At 42.8% G+C, this 13,039-nt stretch overlaps 2 protein-coding genes across 3 annotated transcripts in view; one reads left to right on the forward strand and one right to left on the reverse strand.

Annotated features, from left to right (window-relative positions):
* P2RX7 (purinergic receptor P2X 7) overlaps positions 1-7,006 on the forward strand; it is a 48,318-nt gene extending 41,312 nt beyond the window's left edge. For both annotated transcript variants that reach the window (XM_059039576.2, XM_067015042.1), the window contains exons 12-13: positions 933-1,034; positions 4,252-7,006. In XM_059039576.2, coding sequence (XP_058895559.1) covers positions 933-1,034; positions 4,252-4,749 — 600 coding nt within the window. In that variant the 3' untranslated portion in view covers positions 4,750-7,006. The remainder of the gene's footprint in view (positions 1-932; positions 1,035-4,251) is intronic.
* IFT81 (intraflagellar transport 81) overlaps positions 1-13,039 on the reverse strand; it is a 190,913-nt gene that overhangs the window by 159,847 nt on the left and 18,027 nt on the right. The window lies entirely within an intron of this gene.

A 13,039-nucleotide genomic window follows, 5' to 3' on the forward strand; every position in this document is an offset into this window, starting at 1 on the left:
GCAAATATCCAAGACATTTGTTGACAGGAAAAAAAGCAAACTATGGAACAATATATATGGCATGATATATAGGTTAAAAAGAAACAATACACATAAACTAATTCTATGTTTTTTCTACATGTATATTATATATGTCCATTTATAGACACACACATATAGATTCTGTATAGTTTCTACATGTGTTATACACACACACATATAAATGTGGGGGGGGAGGTAATATATGTATAAAAAAAGGTACTGAACACTCATAAAAGTGATAACAGTGATTGCTTCTGGAAAGGAGCCTAGGATGGAGGAGTGGTCAAATTTTAGTTCATCTGTATGGTTTTGATTTGATTAATTTGGAATTTACTACATTGACTCCATGATTTCCTCCAATCAAAGAGAAATCTCTGGTATTTAAAAACAACAGAGGGTTTCTTTCTTTTATCCAAGAACATTGCTGTCCATTTTTAGCAGCTGAATGCACAATTCATTGTTCATTGTACATGTATTTGCAATTAAAGTCAAAGTTCATCTTTGCAACTAAAATTAATCACCATTTCATGGCCCAAGATGGGATGAAATTTAATGAAAATATAAGTAATTTAAGATTCAATAGTATAACTTTCTGGAGATATTCAACCTAGAGTAACTGAAATTGAGGGAACACAACAGAGGAATTTTACATAGCACTCGGGGGACCTAGAGATATTAGGCAGGAAGCTGTGGATACTCTAAATCTACAAATTAAGGTGTTTGGGGATCGAGTTCTCATTTACCTTTAGACTTGGAATCATTCTTTCTTTGTTAGCAAGAGTTTTTGGTTAGCTTGTGAAACAGGTTGTCATTTGGAAATAGGAATCACGGTTCCCTTTAGATGTGTTTAGATATGCAATTCGTGATAATTCTGAACTAAAATTGGTAACCTTTTAATCTTTATTTCCTAGACATTAAAATATGTGTCCTTTGTGGATGAACCCCACATTAGGATGGTAAACCAAAGGCTACTTGGGAAAAGTCTGCAAGATGTTGAAGGTGAAGAAGTGCCAGTAAGTTATTTCATCTTTTTTAAGAGAAAACTTACTATTTTATTTATTTATTTATTTTTGGCTGCATTGGGTCTTTGCTGCCGCGCGCGGGCTTTCTCTAGTTGCGGCGAGCGGGGGCTGCTCTTCGTTGCGGTGCGCGGGCTTCTCTCATTGTGGTGGCTTCTCCTGCTGCAGAGCACGGGCTCTAGGCGCACGGGCCTCAGTAGTTGCGGCACACGAGCTTAGTTGCTCCGCGGCATATGGGATCTTCCCAGACCAGGGCTCGAACCCATGTCCCCTGCACTGGCAGGCGGATTCCTAACCACTGCGCCACCAGGGAAGCCCAAAACTTACTATTAAATATAAATATATCTAGAAATGTGTATAAATCACAATTGATGACTTGACAACGTAAACCACATGTAACCAGCACCCAGATTTAAAAAGTGACTATTGCTAGCAGAAGTCCCTTTTATGCCTCCAAATTACTACCTTCCCTTAAAAGTAGTCATTATCCTGTATTCAAGGTTACTTTTACCTCTTCTAGAATTTTTTATTTCAATTTATTTTATTTTTATAATTTTTAAAAAATGTTAATCCTATAGTATGTATTCATTACATACTCTGTTGAGTGTCTGGCTTCCTTCCCTCAATATTATTTTTGTGAGAGCCAGCCATGATGTTGTGTATAGCAATGGTTCATTCTCGTATAATTGCTGTTTTATAAACATTCAATTTATTTATCCATTCTACTGTTGAATGAACTACCTATTGGGGTAGTTTCCACTTTGGGGTTCATGCCAGTGATGCTGCTACAGTAAATGTATGGCACCTAAGAGTGGAACTGCTAAGTCATACGGCAGCTGTGTGTTCAGCTTTAGTAGATAATACCTAACAGTTCTCTGAAGTGGATGTTCTAATTCACACTCCCCCCAGCAGTTACGGCCGCTGGACATCTTCACTAACTGCATTAGTTTTCTACAGCTGCCATAATAAATGACCACAAACTAGGTAGCTTGGAACAACAGAAGTTTGTTCTCTCACAGTTCTGGAGGCCAGAATTCTGAAATCAAGGTGTCAGCAGGGCTGTGCTCCCTTTGAAGGCTCTAGGGGAGGTTCCTTTCTTGCTTCTTCCAGCTCCAGGAGCTTATTACACCTGTTAGGATGTCCAGTACAATACTGAATAGAAGTGATAAGACCAAGCATCTTTGTCTCATTCCCTATCTCAGGAAGAAAGTTTTTTATTTCACTATAGTACTTGGCTGTAGTTCTTTTTTTCTTTCCGGCCTCGCCCCACGTCTTGCGGGATCCTAGTTCCCAGACCAGGGATTGAACGCAGCCCACCACAGTGAAAGTGCCACGTCCTAACCACTGGACAGCCAGGGAAGTCCCTGCTGTAGGTTTTTAAAGAATGCTCTATAAGATTAAGAAAATTCCCCTCTGCTCCTAGTTTACTAAGAATTTTTATCATGAATGGATACTGAATTTTAAAATAACGTGTTTTTTCTGCTTCTTTCCAAATAATCAATGAGTTTTCTTTACTTCTGTCATGTGGTACATTACACTGATTGGTTTTCAAATATTAAGCCAACCTTGCAGGAATCTGCAATAACAGCAGTTTGAGTGTGATGTATGATTCTTTGTATTTACTGCTGGATTCAATTCACTAATATTTAAGAATTTTACATCTCTTCTTGAGAGAGTCTGGCCAAAATTTTTCCACTCTTGTAATGTTTTTATCAGATCTGGGTATAAAGTGAACTCCTGTGTGTTGGGGTGGGTGTGGTAATATACACATAACCTAAAATTTACCATTTTAATCATTTTAAAGTGTGAAGTTCAGGGACCTCCCTGGTGGACCAGTGGTTGGGACTCCGTGCTCCCAATGCGGGGGGCCCGGGTTTGATCCCTGGTCGGGGAGATGTATCCCACACGCTGCAACTGGAAGAGCCCACGTGCCGCAACTAAAGATCCTGCATGCTGCAGCGAGGATCCTGTGCACAGCGCGAGGATCCCGTGTGCTGCAGCCGGGAGCCGGCGTAGCCAAATAAATAAATAAATACATAATTTTTTTAAAGAGGGGGAAAAAAAAATAAAGTGTACAGTTCAGTGACATTTAGTATATCCACAATGCTGTGCAACCATCACCACTATCTAGCTCCAGAGCCTTTTCACACCCCAAAAGGAAACCTTGTATCCATTCAGCAGCCACTACTCACTCGCTTCTCCCCAGCCCTTGGCAACCGCGAATCTGCTTTCTGTAGATTTCTGTATACGTGGATTTACCAATTCTGGACATTTCATGTAAGTTGAATCATACAATATTTGTCCTCTTATGTCTGGCTTCTTTCATTTAGCATAACGTCAAGTTTCCATCCACGTTTAGCTAAACAACCATGTTTAGCATTTGTCAGCACTTCATTCCTTTTTATAGCTGAATAGTAGTCCATTGTATGAACATAACATTTTTTTTATCCATTCATCCACTGATGGACACTTAGGTTATTTTCACCCTTTGGCTATTATAATAGTGCTGCTGTGAACATTCATGTACACGAACCATTCAATTTTAATGTACTTAACTCAGACTTTCTTTGTCTGGTGAGTGAGGGTATATGTCACAAAGAACAGACATAAATGATGGCAATTATGGCAACTTCCACTGGAGGATAACAAATGGATTTTTTCAGAAAAGGGAGCATGGTGAGAAAGGCGAAAGCACAGCTAAGTCAACAAATATTTACTGTCTACTATGTGTGGGCACTGTCCTAGGCATTGGGAATACAGGTAGTAAACAAAGCAAACAGGGCCCCTGCTTTCATGTGGAAAGAAGAATCATTAAGTGAACATATCAACTCATAAGATCATTTCCTCATAACAAACAGAGAACATCATTATGTGATAAGAGAATGACCTGGGAGGAGGGGAACTACCTAGATCAGGTGGTCAAGGCAAGAAGGTCTCTCCGAAGAGATATATGTATTGAGGCCTGGCTTTTCTGAATTTCACTTTCCAAATCTGTAAAATGGAGATCAGAACACATATCTCACGAGGTTCTCCGAAGGCTTAAATGAGGCAATGCTTGCGAAACACAGTCCTGATATATACACTTAATAAATGATAGCTACTAGTATTAATGTAATATTAAATGTAATTTTATATGTTAATAATAAAATTAAAGAACCTAGAACCCTAGGGGGTGTCCGTGCTGATGGGTTTGGAAACTTGCCTTTTTCAGAGACCCCCGATGGACTTCGCAGACTTGTCCAGGCTGCCTCTGTCTCTTCACGAGCCACCCCCCATTCCTGGACAACTAGAGGCTCTCCAGCTGCTCAGTCAAGGGGCAACCCCTACATCCAGTGACTGCCCGGACTGGTGCCAGTGCGGGAAGTGCCTCCCATCCCAACTCCCTGAGAGACAAAGACACATGGAGGAGCTGTGCTGCCGGAAAAAGATGGGTGCCTGTATCACCACCTCAGAGCCGTTCAAGAAGCTTATCCTGTCCAGACATGTCCTACAGTTCCTCCTGCACTACCAGGAGCCCCTGCTGGTGCTGGATGCAGATTCTACCAACAGCCAGCTGCGGCACTGCGCCTACAGGTGCTACACTGCATGGCGCTTTGGCTCCCAGGGCCTGGCTGACTCGGCCATCCTGCCCAGCTGCTGCCGCTGGAGGATCCGGAGAGAGTTTCCCAAGCGGGAAGGCCAGTACAGTGGCTTCAAGAGTCCTTGCTGATGTGCTGAGCAGTCATATAACTGTGCCTTTGCTTGCACCTTGAGCTTCACCTGCAAAGTTGTGTGTCTAGATTTTCAGCCAAAGGGAAATGTGCTTTCCTCCTCCCCCAGCTCAGTGTGTGTCAGAGAGCAAAGTGACCAGGGCAGACAAACAACAAGTAAACTAGAATCCCTCAGCATGGACTGAGAGTCAAGAGATTAGGATTTATACCTCCATTCTATCCCTAGGAAGTTGTGTGATCCTAGGCCTTTAACCTCTGTACCTCAGTTGCCTTATTATCCAACCTACTGTTTCACAGGGATATTAGGAGAGCAAATTGAGACAGTGTACACAAACTCTTATTAACGCATAAAGAGCTACATGAATATGAAGCAGCTCATTTTGAGGTAAGACTAGGATAATGTCCAACTATCAACAAACCCTTGGGTCCTGGTTAAAGAATGGGGAGGATTAAAAGTTTTGGCACAAATTTTTTGGCATTTGTCCTATAGGACCTGAGGGGTTATATCTCCTCCCCTTGTGTCTTGGCAGCTCTGATCACTTTATCCAATGATAAAGTGATGCTGTGTCAGGTTCAGGGTCTTGGTCTTAAGATGCTGTCAGCTTGCTGTGAAGGAAGCAAGCTCCCATGTAAAAATCTGCCTATCCTGAGTCCACCCTGCTGTGAAGAAGCTCGAGCAACCGTGGGAAGAGGAGAGATGCCCCCAGCATTCAAGCCATCCAAGCCCATGGCAGAGAAGAAGCCTTCAGATGATTCCAGATCCTGCTAACATATGAGTGCAACTGCATCAGACAACCCAAGTGAGAGCTACCCAGTGAACCCACAGAACAAAAATTGTTATTTTAAACAACTCTGTTTTGTGTTGTCTGTTACACAGCGACAGATAACTGGGACAGAGAGCAAGCCTGATTCATGGGACGTAGACTCAGCCCACATCTTTTCTGGGTCTAAGACGTGTGTCCAGATTTTCGGCCAAAAAATCCCTGGAGCCCCTCGGGGGCTTGGGTTTCCATTTGGCAGGTCTAGAAGAGCTGCAGACCAAATCAGGTAACTCACCAGACCAGCCCTGGAATCCATCAAATCTAACTGCTGAGCTACCCAATACATTTCAATCCACATCACATTTCTATGACTGGAAGTAAGTATTGCTGTTAAAAACTGGAATAAGCCACCTTTATGCCTTTAACATCCTGTACTTTGCAGCCAATTACAGTGGATGCAGTCTGGATGCTACTTAAAAAGCAACTCACACTCAACCTTTTACCATTTCTATACGTCAACTGCTAAGAGTATAAAAATGAATAGCAGGTTTTAGGATCCTCTTGCAGGATTTCCGTTTCAAGGTTTTGGCACTAGAACGGACTATTTCTAAACGACAACTATTTTAAAGAATAAATAGCGAACACTATTCAAAACTGTGACTAATGAAGGATCTGTGAGTTTTTAATACATACTCTAAGATTTACCATTTTGACACTTTTTAAAAGTCACCAGCTTTCTACTGTTTTAATGTAAGATAATATAAGCAAAAACCTTCTTTTTTGGTCCCAGGATTTCACCTGGCTTTAAACTCAGGAATCAAGTTAACTGGGCCAGATTTAACTCTCATTTTTACTACCTTTCAGAGATATTTTTGAAGTGAATTATATATGACTTCTTCAGAACTGAAATTTTTTACGCCGAGAATTCTATGTAACTGCTACAGATTTCCATTCTGATAGCCTCTGAGCCTTCATATGTTATTTTTTGATGCCTTCCCCCTAGTGTGTTTCTATCACCTTGTGGAGACCCCAGATGGAGTCAGCATTTGGAATGACAAATAACCACTGGATCCACCTGTTGTTCTCACCTTTCCCAGATGCTCTGGGTGAGAAGGTGAGAGGGGGATGTGCTACATTAACTATGTGTAAAATGTCTGACACTTCCTACAACAGCATGCATCATATTTATATTCTTATTTTTGGTCTACAGTAGAAAATAGTGTCATCGCCAAAGGCATCCCAAGGAAAGTCACATTTTGTAGTATCTGTTTTTTGTACTTAAATCCATTGCACAGTTATAGTAATTGCACAGTATTCACTGCTTCGTCTCTGTATTGGAGATCTGCTTTCTTGTAACACTGCCTGATTTCATGTAGCATCGGTTATGGACTTGCATTCCTCTCTTTAGAGGGAACCATTTTTAAAACCCTTCCTAATTCTAGCTTGGCAATGTAGATGTCTTAACAGTTTTGATAATTAAAAAAATAACGTGTAATTCGCATTTACCGAAGTATTCCTTTTACTTTCTTTTCTCAGAAGATCCCCGAATCAGTTAGCTCATTCACTGACACATTCATTCAACATATACGCACTGAGGCACTTTGACATACAAAGATATGTTTTTAGTCTCTGCCCCCAGTTCCTAACACAGAGCTCCTAAATCCCCTGGGATTTAGAACTGTCTTGTGTTCTAATGAGGCCACTCTTGGTGGGCTCCTGGATAACTTCAGGAAGAGGGCTGGTCACCACAAAGCCCAAGCCATGATTAGAAGCTTAGAACTTTCAGTCCTACCACCTTATCCTCTACAGTGGGGAAGGGTTGGAAATTGAGTTAATAATCGATTTTGACTATGTGATAAAGCCTCCATAAAAACCCCTACACTGTGGGGTTAAGAAAGCTTCCATACTGATGAATACATCCACATTTGGGGAGGGTGGAACACCCCCAACTCCACAAGGACAAAAGCTTCTGCACTCAGGACCCTCTGGCCCTCACTCTATGTAACTCTTCATCTGGCTGTTCACCTGTATCTTTTAACATATCCTTTATAATAAATGGGTAAACGTAAGTGTTTCCCTGAGTTCTATGAGCCACTACAGCAAATTACTGAACCTGAAGAGGGGGTTATAGGAACCCCTAATTTATAACCAGTTGGTCAGAAGTACAGGTGACAGCCCTGGACATGACTGGTGTCTGAAGTGGGGGACAATCTTGTAGGACTGAACCCTTAACCTGTGGGGTCTATGCTAACTCCAGGTAATTAATGTCATAATTGAATTGCAAGACACCCAGTTGGTGTCTGGAGAGCTGGAGAATTGGTTGGTGTGGGAAAACCCCACACACATTTGGTGTCAGAGGTGTTACGAGTATAGGTAAACAGGAGCTTTCTTTTAGGCCCCTCCTAGAGATCAATGATAAATAAGGTTGCCACTCTCATGAAGATGTGAGGAGATGGACATTAATCAAATAATTCAAACAAATATAAACTTGTAATGTATGATGAGTATCATGATGAAGAAGGTAAAAGATGTTCTGAGAGCCTATAATAGGGAAACTTGACCTATTTGGGGAAATCAGAGAAATCTTCCCTGAGGAAGGAGCTCTTCAGATGAAATTTGAAGGATAAGTTCTAGATAACTATGTGACTTGGGGAGGAAAGAGCATTCTAGGCCAAGACAATAGCATGTGCAAAGGTCCTGGGGCTGACAAAAAGCATAGAAGGTCTGCAGAATTTAAAGGAGACTTGTATGCCTGCTCCATAAATAGTATGGGGAAGTAAGGAATGAGATAAGACTGGACAGGCAGGGGCTGGACTGCATAGAGCCTTGAAGGTCATGGCAAGGAGTTGTGTCTTTATCTTAAGAAAGACCAATGGAGACTCATTGAAGGGTTTTAAGTAGGAGCCTGGTAAGATTATATTTCTTTTCTTTTTTTTTCTTTTTTGCGGTACACAGGCCTCTCACCCTTGTGGCCTCTCCCGTTGCAGAGCACAGTCTCCAGACGTGCAGGCTCAGCGGCCATGGCTCACGGGCCCAGCCGCTCCGCGGCACGTGGGATCCTCCCGGACCGGGGCATGAACCCGTGACCCCTGCATCGGCAGGCGGACTCTCAACCACTGCGCCACCAGGGAGGCCCTATATTTCATTTTTAAAAGATCATTCTGATCGCCAAGAGTGGTGGTAGATATAGTTTTAATATTCATTTCAGTCTTTCCCTACTCTGTGAAACACGGGTCCCAGATATGCAGCAAAATGGACTGATTCTATTTTCTCTCCTGCTCTTCCTCTCCTGGCAGTGAGAGCACCGAGTCCTAACCACTGGAACACCAGGGAATTCCCATTATGCCTTGATTTTTAGAATACCTCCTGTCCCAAGTTGGTGGGGATGAGAACACTCTTTGAGCTTTGGGTCAGGGTCAAGAATGTGCCAAATCTAGAGACAAGGGGCAGTCAACAGAGCCTACAGATGCATTCCACCCTGTGGTGTGAGGCCTAAAATCAAGTTCTCATATTACATGCTGCCTTAACATCTGGTGAAATGAGGAGGGCTAGCTTGGCTTAACTGCAAGTTTTTCTTCTTGGTCTGATCGAAAATGTCACCTAGTTAAACAACCTTCCTCATCAGATGGACCAGATGCAGTTTCTGCTGATCCCTGCATAGTGGATTTGCGTTCCCCACCAGGCCATGGAATTATCCAAATGAGCCAACGACGTTCTCCTGTGGGAACCACAGGACACCTCACCCTCCGGATACTACAAAGCAAGCTTGCCTTCCACTGCCTCTGGTCGTTCACTCTGTTCCAAAATGCTACCCCCATGTGACCCTGCAGGGCATGTGGTGTCCTTCTTCCCTGTGCTGTGAGTATTATGTGACCAATGAACTGCTGCCAATTTCAGCTGTCCAGCGCTGGGTGTCATATGTTCAGCCATCCCCATACCCCTAGGGCGGGTATCCCTCCCTTACCAATGCGGTGAAGAGGAGGTGATTAAGATACCCTTAAAGCCAGTTGCCCTAAGAGGCTTGGCTTCTACGCAGTCACCGTCTGCACAAAGCCCTGTTTCTCAGAGCCCATGCGGAACTGGGACCACTACCCCCCATTTATTCAAAGTAACCATTTGAGTGCACTGGGCCTGGTTACACTTTCTGCTGCTTGTACGTTTCTCAACCCATACTCTAATCCAATGCAGTCATCGTCCCAGGAATCCCTGAGGGTCCGCTGATTGGAATCCTGCTGCTTTCTCTCTTTTTTAAAAAATATTTATTTATTTATTTGGCTGCATCGGGTCTTAGTTGCGGCACACGGGATCTTCGTTGTGGCACGTGGGATCTTTAGTTGCGGCATGTGGGATCTAGTTCCCTGACCAGGGATCAAACCCGGGCCCCCTGCATTGGGAGTGTGGTTTCTTAGCCGCTGGACCACCAGGGGAGTCCCCTTCTGCTCTCTTTTGAATAGATGTAGACATCACTATCTTCTTTCACTTTTACTGTGATCTTTCAGTTTCCTCTTTTCCAGTCCCAAGAGGGTTATGAATCATGTTTCCAAAACAGATGATGATCTATGGAAAGGATTTTGCATTTCCAACTTCCTTAGTTCTTCTGAATGAATTATGAAGGTCATATGTATGTGAGTCTTCAGAAATCAGAGGTGGAGGCCAACACTAGTCATTTTAATCAAATAATTACCATACTTGACAGGCTTGGATAAGAGCCTTAGGCAAGCCTTAGGCAAGGCTGTTGAGTATAGTAAGTTATGAGTTATTTTACTTCCCCAAGGAAACAAGAAGCTCCTCAAAGGCAGTGGGCTTGGTCTGTGTGCCTGCATGCCTACGCCCGCGCACCAGTGCAGTGGGGAAGAGCTGGCACGCTGGAAACTGGCCACCTGGCGTCACATCCTAGCCCACCCACTAATTAGCGGAGAGGCCTCAGTTTTCCCAATTCTTAGAAGCCTTAGTTGTATCTTTGTATCCGAGGGTTATATTAAATATTAAATGTTCTAAGAGTAAATGTATGTGAAGCACTTAGCACACTGCCTGGCACAGAGTAAGCGGTCAATAAATGTTAGGTATTATTTTACTTCCCTGGTGCCGCAGTGGTTAAGAACCCGACTGCCAATGCAGGGGACACGAGTTTGAGCCCTGGTCCGGGAAGATCCCACATGCCGTGGAGCAACTAAGTCCGTGTGTCACAGCTACTGAGCCCGTGTGCTGCAACGACTGAAGCCCATGCTCCTAAAGCCTGTGCTCTGCAACAAGAGAAGCCACCGCAATGAGAAGCCTGCGCACCTCAAAGAAGAGTAGCCCCTGCTCGCCGCAACTAGAGAAAGCCCGCGCACAGCAACGAAGACCCAACACAGCCATAAATAAATAAATAAATAAATAAATTTATTTTTTAAAAAAAGAGTTGGCGTATGGCTGGCTCTACCCCTCCTGTAGGCTCAATTTTGCTCCCACCACCACCAAATGCATATGTTGAAGTTCTAACCCCCATTATCCCAGAAAATGACTGTATTTGGAGATGTCGCCTTTAATGAGGTAATTAAGGTAAAATGAGATCATATGGGCAGCTCCTAATCCAATCTGATTGGTGTCCTTATACGAAGAGGTGATTAGGACACGGGCACAGAGGGAAGATCATGTGAAGATACAGGGAGAAGATGGCTGTCTACAAGACAGAGAGAAGCCTTAGAAGAAACCAACTCTGCTGACACCTTGATCTTTGTACGTCAAATTTCTGCTATTTAAGCCACCCAGTCTCTGGTGCTTTATTATGGCAGCCATACCAAACACTTCTATTCTCTCTTTTTAATTGTGACAAATATATTTTAAATACAAAATCTAATGCTTGGGTTCCTCATGTATTTAAGTTCCTCAAATACTTAAATGCAAAATTACTATATGATCCAGCTATTCCACTCCTAGGTATACACCCAAAAGAATTGAAGGCAAGGACGCAAATACATACTGGTACACAAATGATCATAGCAGTATTACTGACAATAGCCAAAAGGTGGAAACAACCCAAGTGCCCATGAAGAGATGAATGGATAAACAAAATGGGTTATACACATACAGTGGAATATTATTCGGCCGTAAAAAGGAATGAAGTACTGACACAGGCTACAACATGGATGAACCTTGAAAACATGATGCTAAGTGAAGTAAGCCAGACAAAAAAGGCCACATACTGTATGACTCTGTTGATATGAAATATCCAGAACAGGCAAATCCATAGAGATAGAAAGTAGAATAAAGGTTACCAGGGGCTGGGGGGGAGAAGGAAATGAAGAGTTAAGTGTTTAACGGGCACAAAGCTGCTGATGATGAAAAAACTCTGGAAATGGATAACGGCCATGGTTGTACAACACTGTGAATGTGCTTAATGCCACTAAATTGTACACTTAAAAATAGTTAAATTTATGTTATGTATATTTACCACAATTTTTTAAGCCAACAAAAGCAAAAACCAATGCTTAGGCAACTGTGGGATTTTTATATTTTGTGGAAATTTCCTTATATCATTAAAATATATATACTTTTTTTGCAGTCTAGACTCTCTTAGTCTGAGTCTCAATGGTGATGGCTTTCTGTTCATACTTTTTTGTTTCCTCCAACCACACATATAAATGTGTCTTGTAAGAAAATATTCCATTGGAGATCCCCAGCTTGGCCAGCAAGCCAGGAGAACAATATTTGTGAGGATATGCAAAGAAGAAGGGATAAACCAGTGGTTGGTGGATATAAATTTTACCTTTGGCTTTCTTCGGATGAAACTGGAGGCACTGATCTTGCCTGAGGCATTGACTTTGTCATCCACCATCAGGGAAGAAATTTCTACCTCTCTGATGGGAATAAATCTGCCTTCAGCAGATAAAGCTCTAAAGGACCACGTTCCCAAAGGCACTTGCTGATGCCTGTGTGGGGCCAGGCTCACAGGCAGGGAGGCATCACATGTACTCTGTGCCCATTCATGGTTTGAGGACTGCCTGGTGCAGTAGCTGGATTCAGCTTTGCTTGCTCGGGGTACATCCACATTAGCTCCCGTGCCGCCGGGAGAGCAGAGGGGCTTCGCCTCCCAGGTGGGTAAGGTGAGAAAACTCACATGCAGCCAGGCAGTACCAATAGGTAATTACTGTGAGTATCTTTGTGATGTGGAGGTTTTCTGAATGTGCCACAGAGGCCTTATCAAAACAGTGCTGGGGCAGGTCATCCTGGAAATGGGACAGTAGTGCCCAGGAGAATATAAGGTGGGCTGAAGTGGCTGCCTCAGAGAAACAGGTCCAAATGTTGAAGTGAAGCAGAGAGGGGTAAAATGAGAGCAGAATATTTGAGGAAAGGAAGAAGTCCCTGTAGTAAACTCATTTTGAATAAACTCAATCTGCAAAACTCGAGATTTAAAAAATAAGTAAATAGGATGGGTGAGCATGATTTTTGCTTATAAGATTCCTTTCAATAACATTTGAATGAAATTAAATGAAAGTGGAGTCCTCCCTTTTAAGAGCTTATCTATCAGAGAGACAGGGGGATGTCC

Source organism: Kogia breviceps, chromosome 15, assembly GCF_026419965.1.
Source record: "Kogia breviceps isolate mKogBre1 chromosome 15, mKogBre1 haplotype 1, whole genome shotgun sequence".
In the NCBI taxonomy this organism is placed as follows: Eukaryota; Metazoa; Chordata; class Mammalia; order Artiodactyla; family Physeteridae; genus Kogia; species Kogia breviceps.